The 26,973-nt window shown below is 36.5% G+C and overlaps 1 protein-coding gene across 5 annotated transcripts in view; it reads left to right on the top strand.

Annotated features, from left to right (window-relative positions):
• Positions 1 to 26,973, top strand: part of LOC110458296 — a 62,829-nt gene that overhangs the window by 18,015 nt on the left and 17,841 nt on the right. For 3 of the 5 annotated variants that reach the window (XM_021509938.1, XM_021509939.1, XM_021509937.1), the window contains exons 6-28: positions 2,893 to 2,979; positions 3,947 to 4,043; positions 4,982 to 5,169; positions 5,709 to 5,825; positions 6,271 to 6,444; positions 7,498 to 7,620; positions 9,814 to 10,014; positions 11,334 to 11,516; positions 12,507 to 12,613; positions 13,530 to 13,693; positions 14,440 to 14,672; positions 15,366 to 15,530; positions 15,993 to 16,142; positions 16,624 to 16,770; positions 17,380 to 17,571; positions 17,741 to 17,887; positions 18,208 to 18,381; positions 19,236 to 19,315; positions 19,673 to 19,784; positions 21,525 to 21,680; positions 22,277 to 22,507; positions 23,610 to 23,750; positions 25,828 to 25,978. In XM_021509938.1, coding sequence (XP_021365613.1) covers positions 2,893 to 2,979; positions 3,947 to 4,043; positions 4,982 to 5,169; positions 5,709 to 5,825; positions 6,271 to 6,444; positions 7,498 to 7,620; positions 9,814 to 10,014; positions 11,334 to 11,516; positions 12,507 to 12,613; positions 13,530 to 13,693; positions 14,440 to 14,672; positions 15,366 to 15,530; positions 15,993 to 16,142; positions 16,624 to 16,770; positions 17,380 to 17,571; positions 17,741 to 17,887; positions 18,208 to 18,381; positions 19,236 to 19,315; positions 19,673 to 19,784; positions 21,525 to 21,680; positions 22,277 to 22,507; positions 23,610 to 23,750; positions 25,828 to 25,978 — 3,520 coding nt within the window. The remainder of the gene's footprint in view (positions 1 to 2,892; positions 2,980 to 3,946; positions 4,044 to 4,981; positions 5,170 to 5,708; positions 5,826 to 6,270; positions 6,445 to 7,497; positions 7,621 to 9,813; positions 10,015 to 11,333; positions 11,517 to 12,506; positions 12,614 to 13,529; positions 13,694 to 14,439; positions 14,673 to 15,365; positions 15,531 to 15,992; positions 16,143 to 16,623; positions 16,771 to 17,379; positions 17,572 to 17,740; positions 17,888 to 18,207; positions 18,382 to 19,235; positions 19,316 to 19,672; positions 19,785 to 21,524; positions 21,681 to 22,276; positions 22,508 to 23,609; positions 23,751 to 25,827; positions 25,979 to 26,973) is intronic. The other 2 variants (XM_021509941.1, XM_021509940.1) reach the window with 2 other exon arrangements.

The following is a 26,973-nucleotide window of genomic DNA, read 5'->3' as shown; positions in this document are numbered from 1 at the left end:
TTGGGACTGTTCAAGCAGATTGCAGTGTGGAAAATTTCGCACTAGCAATGGTTGACATCTATGTACCTGCTATTCTATATACATATAAAATCTACAGATTAATTTAGGTGTATGAATATTTTGTCGCTAATTTACTTACACGAAACATATGAGCATTTCTACACACGAAACATATGAGCATTTCCACACTGCGAAAAGTTTACACTTTACAGCACCTTCAATAAATAAATGAAAATGGTTCTAAGCAATGCTTGTATGATGTGTACCACTTGAATTCGTAAATTTACATGGATTGATTTAAAGAGAACCTCTTACAGAATTTGTCCCCAAAAGGGAGGGTCCAACATGCCCCTACAAAACCTGCATCCCGTCTGCCCCGCCCCAAACCTGGCCGAGTGCGGGAGATGGTAGGTAGTCAGCTATATATCCTCCTGTCCCTCACATACCTGTTACATGCATCACTGACCCCGGCCTCACAAACTTCAGCCAACTCACTGCATGTTATATCTACCTGGAAAATTTGTAATCAGGCGCATGACTTGAATGTTAACAGATTCATACATGCATGCAAATATCCGACAAAAATTAATATCATTTTTAGCTTACCTGTCATGAAGTGCCTAGTATGAGGTTTTACAGTGGCATGTTCTCTGGCACCTGGCTTCTGTCCTGAAGGGCTGTCAAGTTTGTTGAAATGAATTACCTTGACCCATTTCCGCAGTCACAAAGTTAATAATAATTTGGGGTATGTAGTTTGCTGAGAGAAGAACAATAAAAAAAATTCCGGTAAGTTACCTTGACCAAGTATTTACGTGGTCACAGAGGTTAAATGTGTGAAAACACTAAACGAAAGATTGTGATAACACAGTTTATCAAGTTCAACCATTCCAGATAGCTCTATGGAACCTGGTACATGTACCTACATTAGACCAGTGCCCTATTTGTAGCTTTCACTGTTTTTGATTTCCTATTTTCAATATCTTTCCCATAATCATAGAAAACAAATAGCCAAAACATACTAAATTCACTGTTTTCTGGGTAGGACTTCATCTGATTAAGGCCATACAGTGTTTTCTGTTGATATAACCATAGTGTTATAAATACTTCAATCAATGTTTTCCCCAGAACCATAGTGTTATAAATACTTCAATCAATGTTTTCCCCAGAACCATAGTGTTATAAATACTTCAATCAATGTTTTCCCCAGAACCATAGTGTTATAAATACTTCAATCAATGTTTTCCCCAGAACCATAGTGTTATAAATACTTCAATCAATGTTTTCCCCAGAACCATAGTGTTATAAATACTTCAATCAATGTTTTCCCCAGAACCATAGTGTTATAAATACTTCAATCAATGTTTTCCCCAGAACCATAGTGTTATAAATACTTCAATCAATGTTTTCCCCAGAACCATAGTGTTATAAATACTTCAATCAATGTTTTCCCCAGAACCATAGTGTTATAAATACTTCAATCAATGTTTTCCCCAGAACCATAGTGTTATAAATACTTCAATCAATGTTTTCCCCAGAACCATAGTGTTATAAATGCTTCAAGTTCAATAGTAAAATATACAGAACTACATCAAATATAAGTATAGTTATAATGTTGATGGACATGTACCTCTGTTTCTTTGGTTATCTTTTCATCAGTAGGACACAGAGGATAATGTCATGTGATGCCTTGTTCGCAATTACAACTACATTTTGTACTAAGTTATCGTTACCATGAACATAACAAGAAATGTTATGGCAAAATTTATAAATGCTTATCATGGACCATTCTTGGTGAAGTAACTAGAAGTGTTGTCAGGTAAATAATGTTACACATTAAAAAGTTCATGTTTATACTTATAGCACACAGGTTTACATGTGTAACGACACAAAGATTTTGTTATGTCACACATAAACTGCATCTTTGTCAACGTATCAGCACAATATTGAATGGCTTCATTGTACTTTGGTTGAGGGGATCACAATGCTGTTGCATATCTTGACATTTTACAGCTGAAATGGAATATTGGTACAATTGAAAAAGCATGCCATATTTAATATATGTTTGCAGTTGATAAGAATTTGACAAGACATCATTTTTGAAATTTTAAAATGCATAAAAAATTTCACTTAAAAGTGATTATCATTTAATGCTTTCGATAGTTTTGTAAATAAAAAGCAATGATATATGTATAATGTAATTAAGAATAACCTGTTAACTTGATATTTAACTTGATCATATGTACAAGAAAAAATCTGTTGATATCATAATTATTGTGGACAAAATAAATGACATTTATTTAATTGTTGAATGTTTGAATGATTCATGTAATACTTATTGCCTCAAGTCTGACTTAAGTTGATTTGATCATTTTTAATTATATAGCACTAGAAAAGAAATCCTGAACTAATTTTTCACAATTCCTACTTGTTACTACATTTGCAAATTGGTTTGAGGGGAAAAATAAAACTAACAATGCAAATCCTCTGTCAGTTGGTAGTAAAAATAGGCTTATGGTTTCTGCAATAATAATATGCTTGGAATGGATGTTTTAACTGATTTTGTTAATGCAATGTACATTGTTATAAATAGATAGAGGATATGTTCTTCATTTTGTCATTAACAACAGTTATAACTTTTTTGCACTTGATTTGTCTGTAGACAAATGAAAAATACTACACACAGGAGTGTTTGTGAACTGTTATGATAAATTTAAGGATGCCTGCCAGCTAGTTGTGATGAGAGCTCACTGTGATATATGGTTGATGAGTTGACACAATGTTAACCATTTCTGATTTATGTAATCGTAGGATGTCTCTTCAACACACCTGAAAAATCCTAAGTAAATGTTATTCCTGACTCCAGCATATAATTGTTGTGTGTCTGTTATGTAGGGGAGGTATGAAGGGACACAGAAGAAAAGGAACCTCCCGAACATGAGGAGTGCCACACCTGATGGCAGGGGCATGATGATGGAGAAGGTAATTAGATGTTTATTACATGTATTAAAGCAGTTACTTAAGCTATTAAGTGGTTAAGGCGTCTGGCATTCTGCTACCTCTAGCGCTCCTGGGTCGCGGGTTCGAGGCCTACGTGGGGCAGTCGACAAGTACTGGCCGTAGGTCGGTGGTTTTTCTCTGGGAACTCCGGCTTTCCTCCACCACCAAAACCTGGCACGTCCTAAATGACCATAGACATAGCTGTTAATAGGACGTAACACACAAACAAACCAAACCAAACCTAAGCTATCTGGTTGCCATTTATACTTTATGAAATATACAACTGGCAGCGGCACTTTTGAAATGGAAAGCCAGAGCTCTCATTGATGTTTACTCTGCAGTCGACTGTCGGCAAAATGATATTTTAACTTAATTGGGTTTGATTTTCGTGCAAAGATTTAATTCAATATTGACAACCAGATGAATAATGTAATCCCATACCCGTGACTTTATTTTTGACAACATATTTACATGTTTTATGTCTTGACAATGAAAGACTCGCTGTGATTGGATAAGGATTTGACTCTCCGCTAATCAGAATATGTGTAACTAAATATAGCACAAAGTTGTAAAATTAAAACGGAGCTGAAATGAATGCTGGCAATCACATTCATTTTGCCTTGGCTACTGAGCCATACCGTTAGTGGAATTTTAGGTAACTCAACTTAACTGTGACACAACTTGTAAGTCATGTCTCGGGTCCTTTTTGTTGTCCAATTATGCCTGTCAGACTAATGATTTACCTGGGAAAAAGAAACAGAAAAAGAAAAAATAATTACAAAAGAATATTTGCACTGATTTAGTATAATTGTTAGCATTATTTTGAATCATACGTTCATGGGGTTTGCTTGACATTGACTATTGTAATAAATAATTCTTTGAATAATGTTAAAATAAAAAGGTATGTTATGTGTTAATGTGTTTGATTTGTGATTTGTCTTATTAACAGGAGATGATGGAAAGTCAGAACAGAAAGCTACAGATGGAAATCTCCACCCTACAGACAGAAAATAAGCTGATCAAAGACAAGTACAACAGGGCTACAGGTAGGTCACATAGACAAGCACAACAGGGCTCAGGTAGGTCACATAGACAAGTACAGCAGGGCTATGGGTAAGGTCACAGACAAGTACAACAGGGATATGGGTAAGGTCATATAGACAAGTACAACAGGGCTATGGGTAGGTCACATAGACAAGTACAACAGGGCTATGGGTAGGTCAAATAGACAAGTACAACAGGAATATGGGTAGGTTAAATAGACAAGTACAACAGGGCTATGGGTAAGGTCAAATAGACAAGTACAACAGGGCTATGGGTAGGTTAAATAGACAAGTACAACAGGGCTATGGGTAGGTCAAATAGACAAGTACAACAGGGATATGGGTAAGGTCAAATAGACAAGTACAACAGGGCTATGGGTAGGTCAAATAGCCAAGTACAACAGGGCTATGGGCAGGTCAAATAGACAAGTACAACAGGGCTAAGGGTAGGTCAAATAGACAAGTACAACAGGGCTATGGGTAAGGTCAAAAAGACAAGTACAACAGGGCTATGGGTAGGTCACATAGACAAGTACAACAGGGCTATGGGTAAGGTCAAATAGACAAGTACAACAGAGCTATGGGTAGGTCAAATAGACAAGTACAACAGGGATATGGGTAAGGTCACATAGACAAGTACAACAGGGCTTTGGGTAGGTCAAATAGACAAGTACAACAGGGCTATGGGTAAGGTCACATAGACAAGTACAACAGGGCTTTGGGTAGGTTGCAGCATTTCTTAGCATTACATACCAGTTCTGTAATTAATTTAAAAAAAGGTATTGTTTAATCTGGAGTTATTACTGATGACATGCTTATTTCTGGCACAGACAGGATTATGTAGTAGTAAAATGATCTGGATAGAAGTGTTTCAGTGGTAGTGATGTCATTTCTATGGTTGTGTATCAATAAAGAACACTTGCATTTCTGTATTGTTACAGCTAAGATCAATCACTTAGAGGAACAGTTAGCAGAGTCGAGGGAACAGCTGGAATCTCTCCATGGTAACCTGAACCAGGAACTCTCCGAGGTACAGAGGAGAAATAAGTCCCAGGCCATGGAGGAAATTGACCTATATCAGACCAAAGTTTCGACACTTACCAAGGAAAATCAGTCTCTCAAGACTGAGGTACAGTAGATTATCGTTTTTGAATTCATGATGAACTTTAAGCTTTTCAACTGAACACTTACCAAGGAAAATCAGTCTCTCAAGACTGAGGAACAGTAGATTATCGTTTTTGAGATCATGATGAACTTTAAGCTTTTCAACTGAACACTTACCAAGGAAAATCAGTCTCTCAAGACTGAGGTACAGTAGATTATCGTTTTTGAGATCATGATGAACTTTAAGCTTTTCAACTGAACAAAATTTTGAAATAGGTCATGGTGAAAGAAACAACTTGAGATTCAAAATTTTTGTAATAATGATAAATGAATGTGTGATAATGAAATTTGACTGTATGCGTGTATCATAAGGTAAGGTTGTTAACAAGAAACAAGAAATCAGTTTTATCGTTTTTAGGTGATATTCGTTTTAAATTCCAAAATATCCAAACTCCGTTTATTTTCATAAATTAAGTACTGCACATATAGCTATATCTTCGTTACAAATGAAAGCTTACTCTGACACAGCTGAAATTTTAAACTTTAAATATTTTTTTGCTTCAGGTTTCCTCCCTAGAGAAACAGCTTGAATCTGCTCACAAGAATTTGGACAGGGCTTTGCTGAACTCGGAGAAAACCAAAACACTTAATGCTCAAAACTTGGAAATCACCACACTGAAGGTGACTTTTATCTCCATTGAATGAAAACATAAGCCTCAGGTCACGGATGACATGAGAACTCAGACCTCATATTCAATCAAATTTTGAAAGTGATCTATAATGTCTCCATACCATACATTCAGCACTGTAAACCTAATACTGTATACCAGGAAATTTTTGCTCAGTCAAATTTTCACCCTTCAGTGGTAAAGACCTTACTTTCGTCAAATATTGAATTCGCCCTGCACATTTACATTTTATGTATATTGTGTTGATTACAATTAATGCTGGACATTATGATCAAATTCACACTCGTTACAAAGGGCAAAAAAGAATTACTGCAGAGAAAATTTCCCAGTCTACAGTTATCTCCATATCAAATAATGTATTGTATGTATTTTGTACTGAATACAGTAATATTAGTATTTCATGTGCTTGTTACTAACTGAACTGTTACGATATCCAGGATGAAGTGAACCGTGTCAAATCACTGTTGGAGCAGAGTGAGCGCCACCTACAGGAGGAGGACTCTCGTACCAAAGGGCTCAGTCAGCAGGTCATCAAACTGACAGAGATGAAAAATCTGCTACAGCAACAAATAGAGATGGGAGGGGGTGGAGCTACAGCCACTGACAAACAGGTATAACAAAGGGAAAGAAGGGGGTGGAGCTAAGGAGGGGGTGGAGCTACAGCCACTGACAAACAGGTATTACAAAAAGATGGGAGGGGGTGGAGCTACAGCCACTGACAAACAGGTATAACAAAGGGAAAGAAGGGGGTGGAGCTAAGGAGGGGGTGGAGCTACAGCCACTGACAAACAGGTTTAACAAAGGGAAAGAAGGGGGTGGAGCTAAGGAGGGGGTGGAGCTACAGCCACTGACAAACAGGTATTACAAAAAGATGGGAGGGGGTGGAGCTACAGCCACTGACAAACAGGTATAACAAAAAGATGGGAGGGGGTGGAGCTACAGGCACTGACAAACAGGTATAACAAAGGGGAAGATGGGGGTGGAGCTTCAGCCACTGACACACAGGTATAACAAAGGAAAAGGAGGGGGTGGAGCTAAGGAGGGGGTAGAGCTACAGCCACTGACAAACATGTATAACAAAAGGAAAGAAGGGGGTGGAGCTTCAGCCACTGACAAACAGGTATAACAAAAAGATGGGAGGGGGTGGAGCTACAGGCACTGACAAACAGGTATAACAAAGGAAAAGGAGGGGTTGGAGCTACAACCACTGACAAACAGGTATAACAAAGGGAAAAAGGGGGTGGAGCTACAGCCACTGACAAACAGGTATAACAAAGGAAAAGGAGGGGGTGGAGCTTTCGCCACTGACAAACAGGTATAACAAAGAGATGGGAGGGGGTGGAGCTACAGCCACTGACAAACAGGTATAACAAAGAGAGGGGAGGGGGTGGAGCTACAGCCACTGACAAACAGGTATAACAAAGGAAAAGGAGGGGGTGGAGCTACTGCCACTGACAAACAGGTATAACAAAAAGATGGGAGGGGGTGGAGCAACATCCACTGACAAACAGGTACAACAAAGGGATGTGAGATATACATGTAGGGGAAGAGACGAGTAAGTCTGTATTAAAACCTGTTTTGTGTAAACAATCTTTTTAAATAAAGACACTCCTGTGCCTGATGACTGCTAACATTTAACTTATATGTTACAATGTTTTCCACAGATCAAGTCGCTGGAGAAGCGACTTCGGGTGACAGAGGAGAGGCTACACCATGAGCGAGCTGACCGTGCTAATAATCTGTCACAGGTGGAGGACAAACTCCTAACAGAGAATGCTCGCTTACAGGTACGGTTTGTTTATCTCACATCATTTGATTTGACCGTTTTAACAGAGTTTATTTATGAAATTTGAATGGACCTTGTAGTCAGATAAAACAACAGACCTGGTATGTTTCCTTAGGGGACCTGGCAAGGTGTCATTCATCCTCGATACTAGTACTCCAGGGTTACGCTCACTTACGATCTCTACAACTCCAGAATATGTCATAGCAAAATTGAAGGCTCAGTGTGTGCCACCTTGTAGATGAGACAAGAAGACTAGTTTGATCCTTTGATGTACGTCAAAATATTCTGTTGGTCGTGTAATGGTAAAACTGACTGGCTCGACTATTACCATACATGTGAATGAGCAACTGTTTTGGTCTTTCCATTACATACTGTAAGAGTAATCAGGGACATTTTATTGCAACACTATCACATCAAATTCAAATTAGGAGGAAACTTTTTTGGTTTTCTGATTATTTTTTTTGTTACCTGAATGAACTGGTATAAACCATGGAAAACATGGTCTTGTTCCCACAAAACTGGCTTGATGAAATAGTTTGATTAAAATGTATCATATGAATCAAAAGCAACCAGCCAGAAAAATGACATACAGTGCCTCTGTTGTTCTAAAGTAAAATGACATACAGTGCCTCTGTTGTTCTAAAGTAAAATGACATACAGTGCCTTTGTTGTTCTAAAGTAAAATGACATACAGTGCCTTTGTTGTTCTAACGTAAAATGACATACAGTGCCTTTGTTGTTCTAAAGTAAAATGACATACAGTGCCTTTGTTGTTCTAAAGTAAAATGACATACAGTGCCTTTGTTGTTCTAAAGTAAAATGACATACAGTGCCTTTGTTGTTCTAAAGTAAAATGACATACAGTGCCTTTGTTGTTCTAAAGTAAAATGACATACAGTGCCTTTGTTGTTCTAAAGTAAAATGACATACAGTGCCTTTGTTGTTCTAAAGTAAAATGACATACAGTGCCTTTGTTGTTCTAAAGTAAAATGACATACAGTGCCTTTGTTGTTCTAAAGTAAAATGACATACAGTGCCTTTGTTGTTCTAAAGTAAAATGACATACAGTGCCTTTGTTGTTCTAAAGTAAAATGACATACAGTGCCTTTGTTGTTCTAAAGTAAAATGACATACAGTGCCTTTGTTGTTCTAAAGTAAAATGACATACAGTGCCTTTGTTGTTCTAAAGTAAAATGACATACAGTGCCTTTGTTGTTCTAAAGTAAAATGACATACAGTGCCTTTGTTGTTCTAAAGTAAAATGACATACAGTGCCTTTGTTGTTCTAAAGTAAAATGACATACAGTGCCTTTGTTGTTCTAAAGTAAAATGACATACAGTGCCTTTGTTGTTCTAAAGTAAAATGACATACAGTGCCTTTGTTGTTCTAAAGTAAAATGACATACAGTGCCTTTGTTGTTCTAAAGTAAAATGACATACAGTGCCTTTGTTGTTCTAAAGTAAAATGACATACAGTGCCTTTGTTGTTCTAAAGTAAAATGACATACAGTGCCTTTGTTGTTCTAAAGTAAAATGACATACAGTGCCTTTGTTGTTCTAAAGTAAAATGACATACAGTGCCTTTGTTGTTCTAAAGTAAAATGACATACAGTGCCTTTGTTGTTCTAAAGTAAAATGACATACAGTGCCTTTGTTGTTCTAAAGTAAAATGACATACAGTGCCTTTGTTGTTCTAAAGTAAAATGACATACAGTGCCTTTGTTGTTCTAAAGTAAAATGACATACAGTGCCTTTGTTGTTCTAAAGTAAAGTGACATACAGTGCCTTTGTTATTCTAAAGTAAAATGACACACAGTGCCTTTGTTGTTCTAAAGTAAAGTGACATACAGTGCCTTTGTTGTTCTAAAGTAAAATGACATACAGTGCCTTTGTTGTTCTAAAGTAAAATGCATCCTTTATGAGTATTTAAAACCCATTTCTGTTCAAATATATTACTCATGATTCACTGTGAATCTTGAAGAATATTGTTTGAATGAAACAACTATATTGCATATCATCATACATCTGTAAACTGTTCAAATGACACGTATCAATCCAGAAGTAACAAATAGGTATGATTATGAAATCGATTGATAATTCAATATGAAATTATGTCAGGTCTTATATGTTGTTAAAACACAATCTGACTTTTAGTTTTTGACTTTCTCTTATTTCTTATTTTCTTGCTACACAGGCTATGGAGAAAGAACTTAGTAGACAGCTCCACCGTGAGAAAGATAAGAACCGCAACCTTGAAAATAAGATCAAAGACACTCGTGAAGACAACGAACGGCTTCGTCTGTCCCTCCCTTTTGATGAGGCAGCCTTAACGACACAGAAAGGTTACGACATTCCGTACGGTGTACATGAATCTCAGCGCCAGGAAACAGTCAAGGTCAGTGTTAGGTGTTATTCAGTATAGAGAGAATCAGATTAAGTTAATGTGATATAAGCATCAAATGTTATGTAAAATACTTAAAGTAATGTGTGCTAACAATTGTCCTCAGAAGAAAAAGTTATGGTTTGATAATTTGTTTGTGTTAAAACAAAAAAGTACATGAGAATCAGGTTGATCTGGGATGTTGTTTATTGTATTTTTGGGAAATATCTGTTTGCATGATATTCACTGATCGTTTGAAATGTTGTTCACTTGATGCCAGGTTTTAAGTTGTAAGTCACTGTGTATGCTGCATGATCTTAAACTTTACTGTTGTTACTAATCCAGAACTGATGTGCATTCAAGTGGTGAAAATACAAAAGTGTGTAATGTCTTGGAATCTATATCAAGGGGTAAATTGATGCATGGAAACCACTTGCAAATTGATTCAGGTACAATTATTAGGATGTGGTTGTCTGGGAATGGATTTATTTATGGATATTTATTTAACTGTATTGTGCAGGCCATTTATCAGATGTACTTACATAGAGAAAGACAATTTATACATGCTATTATTCTGCAAATGTCTCGTTCAGCTAAACTAGAACTAGGGTCCTGTCATCAATTGTTCAGACATTCCACATTACCCTGATGATGGAGTGATGCAAGGGGTTCACCATTAAAACCAACTTTTACAGTTAGGAAAGGAAAGTATGGGAAAACATAATCAGTCAATCCTGTGTTATGCAGTCAGAGAAATCTTTACTATCGGGAGGCATTAGTTCCATTCAATTATTTCCGTGGCCAAAACGGGATTGAACCAGTAAAGTATGGGAGAAAACATTACTGTTTACCTGGAAACTTTCGCCCAGTGAAACATCTGCCCTTCACTGATAAAATCCATATTAGCCCCGTGTTAATTTCGCCTTCACATGTGATTAAAAGGCATGGTAAATTGTATACTAATATTCACTGCCATGATAAATTCGACCTCATTATGGAGGATGAAAAAGGCGAAAGTTAAAATTCGGCGAATATTTCCCGGCATACAGCATTCCTTTTTCATATCAGTATGTCTTTTTGAATATTCCTGATATTAGGATTGCCCTTATATTGGTTTCCTTGATAACAGGTATTCCTTACTTTTTGGTCTTGCCATATAAGCATTAGAGAAAGCCATATACAAGTGGTCCTCATGATGGTTGTCCTTCTAGAACAATTTTTGCTATCCATAGTTATAATATGATTAACAGTCTTTTCGGGTAAAATTGGTTTTCACTGCATACAAACATATATGTTGTCTGTGTTCACTCGTCACTGCATGTGTCCTCCTCCAGAAGGACTACCGACAAATCCTGTCACAGCTTGAGACAGAGGCGGGCCTCAAGGCGGGTCAGGAACGGGAGATGATTTGTCAGCTGTGGAACACACGGCAGCAGACATACAACCGGCTCCGACAACTAGAGATCAACCTCCAGGCACTTAACCTCAGAGACAATAACGTAGCAGAGGGGCTCAAGGTACAGTGTGAGGGCTCAGCAACGGCCTGACTGCAGATAGAGACTAACAATAGGGAAATGTGATGTACATGTATATCATACATTAATACCTGCTGTAGTTGATGCCAAAATGGCATGATGCTGTTGGAGCCAAAATTTCTCTTATGTATTTATAGAAAATATGTGTTTCGGCATGAAAAAATCACCACAGCATGTGTACTTCCACTTACCACTGTAAGGATTTTATGGATAACTGTGACCTGATTGTGTTACTTACTGCATGATATATTGTTTCTGGGAATATATGGAGTGTTATTTTCAGTGCCTGTCATACATTTGTTTTAGGCCAATTGGATGACCTAATCTTGATAATGTTGTCTTTATCTAGCAAGCCAATGGGTAAAGTTACAATAAATTTCATTTCTCTTTTCCAATCACAAAATTATGATGGTGTTACATCGGGTAACCTGGAAAATTTAGGCTATTAGAATTTTTTAAGTAAATGACCTGGACCTTCATTCAAAGTCACAGTGGTAAAATATGTAAAAATCTTCAAATGATTTCTTTTCAAAAGTTCTCAAAACCTAAATTTGTGATATTTAATCTGAAGGTTAGTTGAATGGAGGATTTAGTCAACTTGTCTAAATAAGCTCCACAGACTCGGATGTTATTTTGAAATTTATATCTGAAAAAAAATACCCCCTTCAGGAATATGAAATGTACTTCAGTCCCAAGGAGGTTAATTTGACACTTCAGATAACTTTTAGCAGTAAGAGGCAGAACCACTGACGCAGGTAATTTTGACTATTCTCAAAAATCTACCCCACTTTAATAAATGCTAGAACAATGTGTTAACCTTCAGGTGTTGATTTTGACAGAGACATTACTGTAACAACCATATTTCTGGCCTGATCAATTTATTAAATTGATACTATAGGTATGCTGATATGGTGGACCTTTTGTTATATACATGTATTACTGTTTAAACAATGATTATGTTTTATTCTGCAGAATTTAAGAGATGTGAAGAGTCATGCAGATGCTCAGGTCAGACAACTTCACGAACAACTGGAGGATTCCAAGTCAGAGAAAGAAACTCAGGAAACAACATATAAAGAGTAGGTGGATGTGATCCTAAAGTGGTGAATGAACTGATAATGAAGATTTAAAAGAAAGTCTTACTGTAATAACAGTCGTGTAATTGACATAATACAAAAAATATCAATTCATGTTCAAATATATGTAGTACATATATACATTGTGCTAATACTTAATGATCTTGGGTTGTTTTTGTTTTGTTTTTTAAATTTCTTTTATTTTTGAAGATCATTTCACTTTTCCATACACATACACACACTTATTCCATTTCTAGTCATAAGCAAAAATTCAGCATTATATTAAAGATACAATTTTTTTTTATTTTCTATGTAGTTAATAGTGTAACTGCATATAATTGTGATATGTACTGTTTTTAAGAAAGAAAAGAATGAGAGATAGAAGAATTAAAGGAAGAATAGGATCAACATAGAGAAGGAGAACTTGATCTTGGTTGATATGACTGAGATCATATGCATTTAGTGGAATAATCTTAGATTGAAATTAAAATTGCACTGATCTTAATTTTTTATACAGATACATGTAATAAAAGTATTCAGCTAGAAATTAAATGTAGTATCTAGTTTGTATTAAAAGACTTCTTGAATTTCTACAAGAAAAATACACTTATCAAATTCAAAGCTAGTAATATAGAAAATATTTTGGCAGGATCATTTTAAAAATGTCGGAAATATGTGAAGAAATTTTTCTATGAGCATTGTAACACTGACTAATCACTACGGTTGTTCTGTTTCTGTTTATTGTACTAAAGTATATGTTTGGTAGAACCTTCTGATATCAACTGACCTCTGGTTTGGTAAGGTTCCTTATCAACTGGTGTTACTGTAAAAATGTACATATTTATCATCATAGTAAAATACCTGATTATGAAAGGTACAAGTTTGTCACAAGTAAAAGTTGTTGTTTTCTGTTGGACAGACAACTGGCACTGCTAGTGAAAGAACGCCATGATGCCTTTGCTCAACTGAAGACGGCCGAGGATTTGATGGAGGCTATCCGCAGTGAGAATGAGATCCTGAAGTCCGGTCTATCTGGAGGTGGTACAGCCAGTCTTGGTGCTAGTCTTACCCTCGCCACAAATAGTAAGTCACCCTCGCCACAAATAGTAAGTCACCCTCGCCACAAATAGTAAGACACCCTCACCACAAATAGTAAGTCACCCTCGCCACAAATAGTAAGTCACCCTCGCCACAAATAGTAAGTCACCCTCGCCACAAATAGTAAGTCACCCTCGCCACAAATAGTAAGTCACCCTCGCCACAAATAGTAAGTCACCCTCGCCACAAATAGTAAGTCACCCTCGCCACAAATAGTAAGTCACCCTCGCCACAAATAGTAAGTCACCCTCGCCACAAATAGTAAGTCACCCTCGCCACAAATAGTAAGTCACCCTCGCCACAAATAGTAAGTCACCCTCGCCCTCGCCACAAACAGTAAGTCACCCTCACCACAAACAGTAAGTCATATTTCCTTTAGTATAATGATAATGTACAGGGCAACTTTTGAACAGACTGTGCTTCTCAAACTTAACCTGAGTGTTTTTAAGTGGTCTGTCTAAAGTACACTAAACATTACTGTTTAGTTCAGTTGAAAAAAAGTATGAAACTAAATGTTACTGTAAATACATTCCTTGAGAATGTAATGCTCTCTGTAGGTACACAGTTGTACACTATATAGTTGTGGACTGTTATTGTGAAAGCTGTTAATTGTACTAACTGAAACATTATCTTCACCAAATCATAATGTAATTTATCAGTACGGAAACAAAACTATGCATACCCAAATTTAAATCTTAATTCATTTATAATACCCCGCTGTTTCTGTCCAGGCCGTGTTGAGGCACTGCAGGTCCAGGTAAAGGATCTTGAGAACCAGATCCAACAGATGACTAGGACAACTCGCTTGTTAGAAGGCGAACTGTCTACATTGCGAATACAACTAGAGGCACGAGACAAGGCGCTTGAAGACACTAAGAGTGAGCTGGATATCGCACATTTACACCTCAGCGGTGATGGTGGTGAGGACCGCAAACAGGAGAAGATAGATAAACTCACCGCACAGGTAAATAGTTCACCTAAGATAAACTCACCACACAGGTAAATAATTCACCTCAGGCAAACTCACCACACAGGTTAATAGTTCACTTCAGACAAACTCACCACACAGGTAAATAATTCACCTCAGTCAAAATTCAGCTCTCTGATGTGAGTTCAGCACAGACAAATTCATATATCAGACAGGTAGTTCAGCTCAGACAAAACTCATCTCTTAGATAAGTAGTTTAGCATATCCTCAAATCTCTGAATTTTAGTTAAGTTGAGACAAACTCACCTCATGGATAAATTGTTCAGCTCAATACACATCTCTGATAGTTCAACTCAGACAAACACACCTCTCATGTAAGTGGTTCAGTAGACTAATTCACCTCTCACTCTGGTTAGTAAATTAGCTTTGTTATATTTTAGTTCAACTATTCTAAGTAAGTGACATTATTGAATCTTTAAAACATTACAGTGTGATCCTGGTACAGAGATAACAAACAGTTATTCAGGTGATCTGGGGTTTACAAGTTTGTACTTAACGTTCAGAATTCAGTCAGAATGTTTTTGCTGATTTTACATTGAAAGATAACATGTTTAGGATCATTCAGTGTCAAAATATGCTTGATAAGATTGCTCGAAGAAATTTCCTTAATTATATAACTTTTTGCATATCTGTGTTTTTCCTAAGAGTTAATTTTGACCTTTAATACAGATTAATGGCCATCAGTCTGAAATCAAGCTCCTTGGTGACAAGGTTACTTCCCTAAACACAGAGAAGAGCAGACTAGAAAGAGATCTAGAGGCAGCCTTGAGAGAGGTCAATATTACCAAGGCCAAGGTCAAGGAGACCAAACATGGAGAAATGGCTGACAGTAAGGTGAGTTAGGGTGTGTGGCTGGAACTTATCTGGATAGACAACCCTTCTGATTTATACTGTATCATGACTCATCTCATACCAGGTATAGATAAGGTCATTCAAAACATTGACTGAAACCTTCTTAAAGAGACCATTGAATTTTAATAATGGATACAAAGTACTGCATCATGACTTATAGAATCTATTACCAGGTATATATTTTATATAAGGTCATTCAAGCAGATCAAGCAATCAAATATGATTGGAGCCTGCTTAGAGAGACCGCCCTTAGATCTGTTGAATGTATAGTAATCGTAACTTATATAAACTGTCACCAGGCATAGATAAAGTTTTTCAAAGCAAAGCAAATAGATATTGACTTGAACTTGCCTAAAGAGACCATCCTATTAAATCTACTGAATACAAAGTGCTCCATCAAGATTATATATATATATATATAAATTGTAACCTTAACCCTTGCAGCAAGCACAGATATTACGAGAGGAGCTGGAGGAGAGAGACCGGCGGCTCGGTAAACTCACTCAAGAGTATGACACACTTGAAACAGAGCTGCAGACAGCACGTCAAGACCTGTACGCAGAACAGATACAGTCACAGGACTACGAGGCCCAGGTACAGTAGTAAACAACTCAGAAAAGACGCTTCTCAAAATAAAGGCAATTAGCGATAAATTCTAGATCATGTTTTAAATCAATTAATTTATGTTCCAAGTCATTAATCTTAATCATTAAGCAAAGTTTAAGAGCATGTACCATATGCATGTCAGGCGACAACTCCTGCCCTGCTCAGCAGAACAGAAAGTTCCAACATTATCTCTGTAGGATGTAAATCAAACATTACATTTTTGTACCGTATTCAGTGGTGTTGCTGCTCATCATTTCTGTTTTCCTTGACTCTGTTTGTCAGAAACCTATGTTCAGCTTATTAAGCTTACCCTTCATTGTTTTTTGTAATATATTGTGATAATTCCACAAATAAAAAGCCTCTTTTAAAAAAGTACAAGCAATGATTTTTTTTTTTTAAATATCTTTTATCACCTTCACAAGGTTACTGGAGCGACGACTTTTATGTAGATTGGTATGACTTTTTGTAGATCGAGAGTTACACACTTCAGATAGAGCAGCGTGGCCATATACTGGACACACTGAGTGGCACGGAGAAGGAACAGCTCGCTCAGTTCCTGATCCTTAAGGAGACACTTGACTCGGTCAGTCAGGAGATCAACCAGAAACATGCTGAGGTATGTAATTAATGATGTTTACAAGATCAACCAGAAACATGCTGAAGTATGTAATTAATGATGTTTACAAGATTAGCTAGAACTTCTCTGTACTTGTCGAACAATAAAAGATAACTGAAAAAAAAATGTTACTAAAATCGATAAAATTGTGTCTGCTACACTTTTTTCACAACAGTTCTCATTTTCATTGTTGAATAATTCAAATAATTTTGTTAAGTTTGTTTTTTTCCAACTGTATACTCTGAAAAAGTCTTACTTGTAAATGTTGATATTCATTTATAGCACATGATATGCACACCAGCAAAATCCTTATAGAACGTATATGAGATATTTAGATTTTGCAGCTTTCTCATTGAATAGACTTTTCTTTTCAGGTGAAAATGTCTATTGTCAAAAGAAGGGTTTCTCATTTGAGACTAAATGTTAAGTTTCTTTAAACAAAATCAAGTCTAGAAAAAAATTGCTTTTAATAGGGCAGGAAGATTCTCAAAATTTCTTCCTAATGCAAGTTGATTTACAAAGAATGAGGTACAAGAAAAAATGATTCAGCGTATTTACACAGGTTATATCTGAATGTAAACTTCAGCTAAAAATTGTTTATCCTCTTAGTTGAAGGTGCTACATCTGGAGATGAGCAAAGAGAAGGACCGATATGAGTATATGGAGAAAGAACTGATCACTCTGAGGAAGGACAGGCCATTAGGGGACAATGACCAGGCATGGGAGACAAGTCTGCCAAGCCACATGCTTCAGATCCGTGAATTAGAGTCAGAGCGGGACCACCTGAAAGTGGAGCTCATTGTATGTCAAATCTCAAGTGCTCAAATAGTTAATGACTTTTTTACATCAATCATGGTGTTGGTTACAATATTTCAAATCAGAATTTAAGATTTAACTAATCAAGAGTTAACTAAAAAAAAAGCTCATTGAGTTGGGTTGTACTTTCCTTTAATGCATATTTTTATTTTAGGAAATGACAGAGGCACTAAAACAGGCCACAGAAGAAAATGGTAATCTAGACAAGGCCATGAAGCAGATGGAGCAGCAGCTATTGGATGAGAGGTCAGCCCATCTACAGACCAGTGCTGAGAAAGGAGAGCTTGAACAACACCTAGAGGTCTATTATATCACCAGCTTCATAAACTATTGTTTAAAAAAAATGTATACTTGAACAGTGAACACTAACAGTTAATTAGAAATGAGTATTCATGTTTTGTTGACTTATGAAAATATTTTCCGTACTAATCAAGAAAATCTCAAATGCCAATTTTAAAAGTATGAAAACTTCATTTTTCAAATTAATATCTACTTGTCAGATCCTTTGTTCTCATTAACATACATTAATATTGTTATGTGTGGATTCTGACCAATCAGTATCAAGGAAAAAGGTCCTTTGTTTTTGTCCGTTTCAACAATTATGTCTTGTTGTTGATTTAGGAGATTGCAGAGGAGCATGACGCTCTGTCCCAGGAGAGAGACGAAAGTGAAGAAGATATTGTCAAACTTGAGACTGATCTCAAGGATGTCGTACACAAGTTTGAGATGGAAACTCGCAAAAATCATGAAAACCTGGCCTCCAAGTATCCACAAGTACCTGCTGAAGCTCTGAAGGTAGTGCTGCGATTCTTGTTTAAAAAAAAACATTTGGTTAATTATGAAAAATTAATGGACTGCTGATTAATAAAATAGGCAAAAAGTTGTTAGGAAGGGAGGATTTTGGGGGTAAGATACCTTGAAAAAATGTAATTTAAGGTAATTTTATAATGTGGATCTAATAAAGTGATATTTGTACGGAATTTTGTTTGATCTATTTAGGATATTGTGAATTTTGGAAATAAATCATTGTGAAACATATAATGCATCCGACAGGTAAAAAGGAGTAATATTTTGAAAGGGAATAAATTTTGCATTATTTGTGTGCAGTAGATTTTCTAAAATTTGAAATTTCATGTAGATAAATCATAAAAAGATAATAGTTTTTCAGCAAATAATGCTGCTTAATATATATAGGATCCTACATGAGGTTCCATTTCATATGAGATTTATGAAAATGAGTCTAAGATTTTTTTAATTGAGCGAGCCTCTGGCGAGCTAGAATGAAAAATTTGTGACAAGTTTCATAGATTTCATATGAAATTGAAATGAGTGCAAGATCATTTTTATCACATAATCAAGACTTGTGGTATTATTTGTGTAAAACAACAATTTTCATGCAACCTTGAAATGTAAAAAGCTGCCATTTTGACTCCAGTGCATCATTCTGTGACGTCATGTACCCGTCCTAGGTGTGACGTCATGTACCTGTCCCTGGCATGACGTCATGTACTTGTCCTAGGTGTGACGTCATGTACCTGTCCTAGGCGTGACATAGGTATATTCACTGGATAACACAGTACATTATGTGATAAATAATACTAATGAATATATCAATTTTAATGACACCGACCTTAAATGTGTTGTCACAGATGGCTGCAGAACTGGACAGCCTGAGGACCCTGATGGATGCCAAACACAAAGAACATGAAATGTTGAACAATAAAATCAGGTATGCATTGTTTAATCCATCTCCTGTAATTCTATTGAACTCATTTAATAAGAATCAATCACTACATATGAAGCCTTTCGACAGGTATACTTATGAACATGGATGCCATGGTGTTGTTGTTGAGTCCCGTCTATACATGTACATGTAACTACTACACATGTTTTTGTTTTTTTTTACTTTAGGGAAAATTATTATTCACTGATCATGATATATAGGGCATTGTTCAAATAAACTCCACTGATAAATGGAAATGACTGTTATTTCTGAGATCATGAAATTTCTTTGACTTAAAATGTAAAAACAGATCAGGAACAATTTCTTTGACGTTAAATGACACACTGTAATTTTCTGTGTTAGTCGTCAGCAGGTGGAGATGGACTTCCTTAACAGACGAGTAGAATTACTACACAACGAGAACCAGTGTAACCGCGATGACATCGCACGTCTTACTTCTGAAGTGTCGGCCAAGGTAACGTTGTTAGTTGTAGTTTACATCAGTATAGTCATGCTTAAAAATTTCAGCTTCCTTCATTTTCAGCTTGAGCGGTTCTGTTGTTTAATACTGCAGTTACTTTCGAATAGGACACTTTTGACATAGTAATAAAAAGATTGTCCATAAATCATAGGCGAGATACCTGGATTATTGGTTGCTTGATAAAAAGACTGGACTTTATATCGGTCAGAGGGCCTTCAGAGATTATATCACTGTAAAAGACAGGAATATGAAGGGGAAATACTGCTTTAATGGTAAGCTAGCTTTTCCAGCGATGTGGTATAACCTTTGGACTCGCTGACTAGTTCAGTAACATCAGTGTGGTCAGTGGCTGGACGGGTGCACGCCCACACGTTTAATACTTCAATACTGCTTATTAAACCTTGTTGACACTAAAGACAAGTATATTATCTCAAGCTTTTTCATTTCACTCTGAAAACAAAGGTGTTGAATTAGAATAAGTAACTATGTTGAGGTAGTTCTTAATAAATGATGAGATCTTCTAACTGATCCACTCAAAAAATACTGTCTAACATACCTGTAAACTGTACCTTAGTCTGTGTGTGATACAGCACCAACAATTGACCCAGCCCTGTTGTAAAATATGGTAGTAGCTGTATAAAAACTGTTATACCGTAAAACCCCACGTCAAGGAATACATGGTACTTGACGAATCCAAGGTCATAATGTTTTGATCCGGTGAGACGGCAGACAACTCAAGCTCTGCCAATGTCACGGATAATATATGATAGAAAGTAGAAAAAGAAGTTTAATAAAGATAAAAACATTTGATAAGATATAAAACTGCTCAGCTATGAAAACATATAGCTATCTGTATTTGGAATAGCAATAAAATCAAGTAACTGTAGAAATAAATGTATTTATCATTTAGGCATAGTCATACTGTATTCAGCTACGTTAATTTTATGGAATATCATAAAGAAAGGAGCTGTTTGATTTTGCTAAAATGCAGAAAATGTTAAATTCATGTTATTATAATGTTGATTGATTACGAAATTAAAATTCAAAACATATTCAAGTTAGAATATCTTAAAAGATGGTCCCGAATCTGCTGTATGATTCTCACTTAATATTGCCATGCCAAAATAGGGTTTTACTCACCTAGTAGAGTGAATGAACACTTTTGCTAAAATGTTGATGTCAAACGTCATTGTGAAATAATAACTGGGCACACAAAATGATAATTAAGCTACAACAGGGATGCGGTACAGGTATTTAATGATAATGCCGTTAATCCTCTAATGACGTCTGGTCGTCACCTATATAACACAGTGAGCGCAGACTACAGTCTGTACCTCAGGGCGTTTCGATGGCACACTGTAGGTGTGATAGGTAGGTGTCACTACCTGATCAACAATCCAATAGGATAAATATTAAGGATATGAGTGGTCGGGGATAAATCAGAGTTTGGGGAACACAGGGTATTCGTGAAATGGCAGTTTAAGTATTAAATCCAATGTTACTTTACAAAGATCTAATGAAGGGAAGTATTCGAGTAATGCAAGTTTGAGTAAGTGGGGTTTCGCTGTACATCTTAAATTATATGGAGAATTTATGGACAGAATATAAATGGATATTCTGTTCAAGGAATTTTTTGTTTAACTGAGAGGAAAGTGTCTTGGAGTAATTTCACGTAAAAGCAAGAAGATATTGGAAGATACAAAAGATGAGAATAATTGGATTTACTTTTGTCAGATAAAAGAGGGCGTGGCTAATAGGGAGATGAACCAGTTCCTTGTGAAGGAGAGAGCAAGGCTACAGAAGGAAAACACTCAACTCAATGCCTCTGTGGATAAGGAGAAGGGCATTAAGGAGAGGCGCAGAGCAGAGATAGCAGATGTTATGAGGAAGGTGAGGAGAACTGCCTACATGTATAAACCTTTTTCAAGTGTTTCTACTGAATATTAAAGGAAATATTTTGCATGACCACAGACAGATTGAATGGAACTATAATTTAGCTGGAGTGACATGTCTCATGACAAATGCAATACATGTACAGTAAAAGGTGTTTTATTGCTAAGGGTATGTATTTATTTTTATGGAAAATTCAAACAATCTAAAAGTTAACTCATAAAAAATATTGGTGGTACCATTAACACTGTATCTTTGACATTAGGACAGAGTAGATATCACCACCAGTGTCAGGTGGTAATCTGGAAGAGTCCATTGTTGCAGTGAAGCATTGATATAGTCTCAGTTTACCTGTACAAATTGGATTAGTCCCAGTCACTGAAGACGATTTTATGAGAAATGAAAAATTCTTATTAATAGTAGAAATTGAAACATATTTTCTGAATATAAGCATCACGTTAGAGATCTGTACTGATATCAGTCTTGATTGAAGAGGTTAAACAGTGACTATACATCAAATATACATTTAGTTTATTCATATTATTCTGAAATTAAGTTCAGAAGTACAATGATATGATAACTTTTGGCTCCTTCAGGTGGAGAAGACAGAGGAGTCGACCAAAACTACATCCCGAGAAGTCCTACAGAAGGATGCCATCATCGCCAGTCTGGAGGCGGAGCTTGGCCAGACCAAACAAAGTTGTCAGACTCTAGAGGTCGACCGGTCCCAGCTTAAGGGCAAGGTAGAACACCTACAGCAGGACGTGGACAGCAAAGCAGTCCTGGCTTCTACACTTGAGACTCGGCTGGAGACAGAGAGGAGGCGGGTCAGTATATATACCAAAGTTTGAAAGTATTGGTTCTGTTACCTAGAGAGTTGTGATTTGACTTGTAGCTTGCTTTAGTGTGGAGCAATCAATGCAAGTTTGTTCAAATCAATGACCTTGGAAATGGCTCATTATGATGTTTCAGGGTTAAAAGTGTTGAATATCAATTAAAAAGAAACTGTAAATTGGCATAAAGTATCTAGTATAAAGTCTTAGATAGCAGAACTCGAAAATAAACTTAGCTTTAGTTATATGTTCCCTCAGTAATGGCCGGAGAAAACATGCACCAATTGATCTAGGTGTGCAGAAATTGCACACAATTTCTGAAGAGGTTTTTTTTCAAGAGTTTAAACTTAAAAAAAAACATGTATTTGCGAGTGTCACAATCTTCTGAAAAGAAAATAATATTTTCTGATATTGAAATCTTAAAAGAATTTAATTCTATGATTGTATTATTAATTTCTAATGTACCTACGATGGCATCTCATTTTTCATTTTGAAATTCTCGTCTAGAACCATTGTTTGCTTTTTAATTCATATCTCCTTTGTGCCAGGTATATTGTATACTGGGAAATGTTTAACCACATTTTAATATTTGCCATTTTGCCCTCCATATTGAGGGTGATTTTATTTTGACAGGGAATGTTAGTACACAGTTTACCATATAGTAATTACATGTGAAGGGAAAGACTAACACCTGGCAAATAGGGATTTTACCAGTAAAAGACAAATACACTGTAGTTGACTAAGCCAAAGTTTTCTGGTACATATGCAATTGATCATATCCATGATAAGCAAGGATCTACACTGTTCTGAAACACTGATCACCTACAGGTGTAGTGGAGGGCTTAAACCTATCTACGTGCAAAATATAGTACCTACAATGTATTAACAGTATAAAGCATTGAACTGTTAGGATAGCACAATTAAGGTTCCTTTTTCCAGATCCAAGTTTGTGGCAAATTCACAAATGTTTAGGAAATTCTTTGTGGAAATAACAACATATTCACTTTAAACATTAAAAGTTCTGATAAGTTTTCAGAAAAATGTTTGCATACTTATTATTAGTTCATAGGTTTTAATAGGATAGCTAATTTTTCAGCTGGAGGAAGAAAAATCAGAGGCAGCCCAAAAACGAGACGAGCTCATGGCTACATGTCATGAGCTCGAACGACTCAAGCATGAACACGGATTGTTGTTGAACAACCTAAATGACGAGAAACAAACCGTGGAAAATTTGAAAGTTTGTAATCTTGGACTTTATAGATGGGCACTAACTGACTTACCTTGGTGTGTGTCTCTTAGACACATTCACTCTCTGTCACAATTAGTTTGTAGGAACTAAAGTCACTAGATGTTGTACACTCTGGACTAATGTTTATTATTTACTAAGCAATTAATTCACATTCTCATCTAATTGGTGTCTATGGGAAAAAGTTGTCACTAACTCATTGTAGAATTGTGTCTAGATTGTTTGTGTGAAGATTTTTACTATCTATCACTCTTGCTGTTTGAGTATTTTTTGGGTTGTGCTTCATATGTAAAGGTCTACGATATAAAACCTATGACATGAGATATGACCTATTCATTAAACTGACAATAAGGCATGCAAGTAAGAAGTTAGCCTATTTTTGTATAGAAATAATTTTTCAGAAGTTTGAAATTACAAGGACTGAAATACAGTGATGATACGGACTAAGATAATCTGGACAGCAATAATTATGAGGCTATATATCTAGACTGAGATTATCTAAGCAGAGATGCAGAAATAATCTGGACAGAGGCAATATAGATTGAGATTGGACACAATTTAGGCTGAGATAATCTTGAATGAGATTATCTATGTTATCATACAGAGATAATCTAGACAGATGATCTAGACTGAGATAATCAAGACTATCATACAGAGATATTGAAGGCAGATAATCTGAACCAGATAATCTGGACTGAGATAATCTAGACTGAGATACAGAGATAATCTGGACTGATAATCTGGACTTAATCTGGACTGAGATAATCTAGACTGAGATACAGAGATAATCGGGACTGATATGTAGAGAAAATATAGGGTTTGGAAATTAAGTTTTTTCAAGCAGTTGTCTTATAGTTCAGTTAACTTTCCTTGGAATAATATTGTTTATTCTCCGGTCTATCTTCATATTGTCATCACTAACACCTATCACATCTGTCTTTTCATCAACTTTAGGCTGTAGACCTAACTCCTGGACGAAACTACATATAGTATCCAAGAAGAACAGTTCTGATATAGCATGTCACTTACAGTTCACTAAAGCTGTTGACTTTCAAGCTCTAATACACAGATATACATACTGTCATGTTTGATGTTGTACCTGGTTATCTTTCAGAGAAGTCAAATTAATATATTCAGTTTAAAAGTTCACCTTCCCAGAAACATACTCCACAAATCTCCCTTGAAATTATAAATTTGCTGTAAAAAAAAATGTATGTGCAATTTCTGCCTAATGCCAGTAGATCTGAGAAAACACTCTTCCAAAATTCAATTATCTTTTAACTGATTGTTTCTAGTACAGCCTTTTCTCAGTAACATTGATAATATATGGTACATTATGTAGACTCAAATGTTGAATATGATAAATTAAAGTTAACCTGTTAGATTGAGTTTGTTTAATGGGAAAGGTTTGCTTTTTTATCTTTATTTTAAAGGTTTTAAGTTTGCGGTTACCTTTTAGACAAAAAGGGTAATAAAATACATTATTTTCCCAATTTGCATTTACCAGGTAAGTTGACAAACTGAATGTGCATGCATTTTTCTTTTTTGTCTAGCAGCATGTATTACAGTACAAGCAACAGCTACTGTGATTTCTTTATCAATTTTTTCTGTGTTGATATCAGACAAATACAAAATGAACTGGGTTACTTTGTTAAGGCTATGGTACAGATATAAAACACAGTCACCGATCTGTTATTAGTGTAACATTATGGTAACAATGACAGAACAAACATTCTGTAAGACTTTTAACATAATTTACTTGTGTGTACTTTACCACACCACCTGATAAGTATTTTGGATTCTTTTCTTTTCCTTGCAGTCTTGCATGCTTACTTAGATCTCCAGGGGACAACTCTAAACAATAAACAACTTCTTTTGGTGTAAAATTTTAGAAATAAAACACACTTTTAAATGTTTGGTGTACCTACATATGTAAAATCCATTCCAAAGACTAGAAAATCTTCTTATTTTTCATGCACACCACTTTTATGATAAATATGCAAAACTTTTATTAAACAATTGAACTTTGAACAATTTGTACTAGAATGAACTCTCATGTGTTATTCAGGAATCTCTAAATGTCAATCAGCAATCATGTGAAAAGTTAAAGGAGCAGGTTTATACCTTGACAATGGAACTGGAATCCACTCAGGGTCAACTGACCACCAGTAGGGACACTGTGGAAGCTCTCAAACAGGACAAGGGAGCCATCTACCAGGGTAGGTAACTCTAGTATGTCTTAAACAGGACATGGGAGCTATCTACCAGAGTAGGTAACTCTAGTAGGTCTCAAACAGGATAACGGAGCAATCTACCAGGGTAGGTAACTCTAGTAGGTCTCAAGCAGGACACGGGAGCTATCTATCAGGGTAGGTAACTCTAGTAGGTCTCAAACAGTACAAGGGAGCTATCTACCAGGGTAGGTAACTCTAGTAGGCCTCAAACAGGACAAGGGAGCCATCTACCAGGGGAGGTAACTCTAGTAGGTCTCAAACAGGACAAGGGAGCCATCTGCCAGGGTAGGTAACTCTAGTAGGTCTCAAACAGTACAAGGGAGCTATCTACCAGGGTAGGTAACTATAGTAGGTCTCAAACAGGACACAGGAGCCATCTACCAGGGTAGGTAACTCTAGTATGTCTCAAACAGGACACGGGAGCTATCTATCAGGGGAGGTAACTCTAGTAGGTCTCAAACAGGATAAGGGAGCAATCTACCAGGGTAGGTAACTCTAGTAGGTCTCAAGCAGGACACGGGAGCTATCTATCAGGGTAGGTAACTCTAGTAGGTCTCAAACAGGAAAAGGGAGCCATCTACCAGGGTAGGTAACTCTAGTATGTCTCAAACAGGACACGGGAGCTATCTATCAGGGGAGGTAACTCTAGTAGGTCTCAAACAGGACAAGGGAGCCATCTACCAGGGAAGGTAACTCTAGTAGGTCTCAAACAGGATAAGGGCGCAATCTACCAGGGCAGGTAACTCTAGTAGGTCTCAAACAGGATAAGGGCGCAATCTACCAGGGCAGGTAACTCTAGTAGGTCTCAAACAGGATAAGGGCGCAATCTACCAGGGCAGGTAACTCTAGTAGGTCTCAAACAGGATAAGGGAGCAAACTACCAGGGTAGGTAACTCTAGTAGGTCTCAAGCAGGACACGGGAGCTATCTATCAGGGTAGGTAACTCTAGTAGGTCTCAAACAGTACAAGGGAGCTATCTA

Source organism: Mizuhopecten yessoensis, unplaced genomic scaffold (genome assembly GCF_002113885.1).
Source record: "Mizuhopecten yessoensis strain PY_sf001 unplaced genomic scaffold, ASM211388v2 scaffold9541, whole genome shotgun sequence".
Taxonomy (NCBI): Eukaryota; Metazoa; Mollusca; class Bivalvia; order Pectinida; family Pectinidae; genus Mizuhopecten; species Mizuhopecten yessoensis.
The sequence above is the reverse complement of the archived record's forward strand: the minus strand, read 5'-3'. Positions and strand labels throughout refer to the sequence as shown.